The sequence below is a fragment of the Sinocyclocheilus rhinocerous genome, unplaced genomic scaffold (assembly GCF_001515625.1).
Source record: "Sinocyclocheilus rhinocerous isolate Xijiao unplaced genomic scaffold, SAMN03320098_v1.1 scaffold1914, whole genome shotgun sequence".
Classification (NCBI taxonomy): Eukaryota; Metazoa; Chordata; class Actinopteri; order Cypriniformes; family Cyprinidae; genus Sinocyclocheilus; species Sinocyclocheilus rhinocerous.
In genome coordinates, this window is record NW_015637141.1 from 35,039 (window position 1) to 37,712 (window position 2,674).

Sequence of the window (2,674 nt, forward strand, 5' to 3'; positions counted from 1 at the left end):
TAAGTAGACCCTTTACAGTTACGAATGATGTATTACTCTTACCTTTATCTTTATGAGTAAAAATTACGGCATATCATTGAAAAAAATGCAAGTGATCGCGCTGGTGCCTCCATGTCCTGCAAAAAAACGAAACGAAATATAATCACTTTGCCATTACATACAAAACTGAACTATTTTAATAGCTGGAACAGTAGTATAAGCTGTTTTGGGAGAAGGGGGGGGAGACATGGGCTTGGGTCGGACTCGGGCCGGTAATTCTGATGAGCTGTCGGACACGGGCCAGGCTAGGGCCTGAGCGTCTCGGGCCATGGCCGGGCTAGGGCCTAAATCTGAGGCCCGTGCAGGGCTCTACCGCTTTTGGGTGAACTATCCCTTTAACAACATATTTTTGCATGGGATATAACAGGGTCTGGTACACACCAAACACTAAATCTGGAATAAAACAGTTTTTAATTACCTCACAAGATTAAATCAACTCTGTCTTCAATTAGTGCCCATTTACAGAATTTTGAATATATTACATACCCTTGGCTATATACATCAGCATGTCTGTTTGATATCTTATAATATTCAACACTGAAATACCATTGCCAGGGTTCTGAAAATCTGACCTGCTATAGTTGAAGATGTCATGTCTGTCTATAGAAATTAACTAATTTCTGTAATGAACTAATTTCGTCTATAGAAATTATCAACCTTTAACATTATAAAGTGTACCTCACCCTCAGACAGGATATATCCAATCCCTTACCCAAACATGAAACCTTAAAGTAAACATTTAATCATTACTAAAACAATTTTGACCATACTTTAATTCAGAAGGTTTTTTTTTTTTTTTACTAATGTTTCCAGCTGACTGTCACAGTGTACTAAACATTGTAGCTCAATTTCATGGGTGGTGCGTGGTGCTCAGAAATCACACCCTTGATCTTTTAGTCCCATTCCTCCTCGTCTCTTTCATGGTTGTTCTCCCACTGAGGTTCACGAAACTGGATGTTAGCCAACATGTCCCTCATAGCCACCATGAGTCTATTCACTTCCTGGTTCAATTCACGCCCAGCACGAGCAACTTCTTGTCTGTCTTCAGGCCTCTGAACATGGGGAGAAGGGGAGAAAAAAAACAAAACAATCATTAGCAGATGCAAATCATGCTTTGTATAGTAGTATGGCATAAATAATATTGTATCTTGTATAACCTGAGGCAAAAAGGGGTCAAAGACTACATGCAGGGTGTTTCAGTGACCTAGAGAGGTTATGGGGAATGTTCCTTCCTGTGTCAAGCCAGATGGGTTTAGGAGCGGGTTGCCTCCCCAAGCTTCTGGGTATTTTTAATTAGGCGGTCCCTCTGAATCCCACTCAAGTTTGGGCTGAGTAGACTGATCCCCCTCTTCAGGGCTTCAGGTGAACACCCCTGCTCAGAGTGTAGCTGTCTGTGGATAGTTATGCTCCAGCACAACACCCCTGCTCAGAGTGTAGCTGTCTGCGGATAGTTATGCTCCATCACAAACTTACTTTGCTCTGAAATAGAGGTCTACACGGAGGACCCGAGGACCCGACCCGGAATCCGTACGGGTTCGGGGCTATATTTTAAATGGTCAGCCGGGTCCGTAATTTTTGCTCAGGGATCGGCTCAGAGAGCACAGAGATGATAGCACATAAGTAAAACTAACGTCAGCAGCCATGGCACTGGACGAGCAATCGTTATTATAATCCAAATGGGCAAACAGTCTAAATTATTATGCAAGTTGACTCGAGATACGAAAAATGCAAAACTGCAAAGTCGCATTTGTCATCCGTCACCGTGACAGCAAGTGGACTTTTGAAACTGGAATAATGAATGGATTACGCATTTCAATTGGCAAGAGAGGAATAACACGGATGGAACTTTCTTGGCAAGGAGGATTGTGTACAAGGGAGAAGGCTTCTTACATTAGGTAAGACAAGAAGTTTAATTTTCGCAACTTGTTTATCGACTTGTTAATAGCAATTTGCTGTGGAATATGTGCCGATCGGGTCCAGTCGGGTCTGTGTCTTCCCGGCCGGGTTCGGGTCCATCTTTCAAATAATTGACGGTCCGCGTCAGTTCCGGGTAGTACATTTTTGACATTTCTCGGTTCTGCACGGGCCCGGGTCCAACTTTCAAAATAATAGACGGGTCCGGGTCGGTTCAGTGTAGCACATTTACGGGTCTCTTCGGGTTCAAATTTTTTGACCCGTGTAGACCTCTACTCTGAAATACAGCGGTCTGAGGGCAGCTGTGTTCTAGCCTGGCTTCTATGACTAGGTTGGGTTCCCCTTGGCACAAGTTCTCTCAAGTAAGTGCTGAAGTCTTTGTCTAGGAATCTGCTATTCGAGGATAGCTGTGTTCCAGCTCTGAGACTGCTCCCCTTGTTAGGGTTTTTAAAGGGTTAGTTCAACCAAAAATGAAATTTCTGTCATTAATTACTCACCCTCATGTCGTTCCACACCCCTAAGACCTTCGTTCATCTTCAGAACACAAATTAAGATATTTTTGATCAAATCCGATGGCCCAGAAAGGCCTCCATTGACAGCAACGCCACCCAGACTCTCAAGCTCCATAAAGGTACTAAAGATGTCATTAAAACAGTCGATGTGACTACAGTGGTTCTACAATAATTTTATGAAGCGACGAGAATACTTTTTGTGCGCATAA

The 2,674-nt window shown here is 43.1% G+C and overlaps 1 protein-coding gene across 1 annotated transcript in view; it reads right to left on the minus strand.

Moving 5' to 3' along the window:
* Positions 1-328: 328 nt before the first annotated feature.
* The window catches only part of LOC107748606 (TCF25 ribosome quality control complex subunit), a gene marked incomplete at its 5' end in the record, with an annotated part of 100,406 nt that continues 98,060 nt past the window's right edge, over positions 329-2,674 (minus strand). The window contains one exon of the mRNA XM_016563484.1: positions 329-1,091. Coding sequence (XP_016418970.1) covers positions 933-1,091 — 159 coding nt within the window. The remainder of the gene's footprint in view (positions 1,092-2,674) is intronic.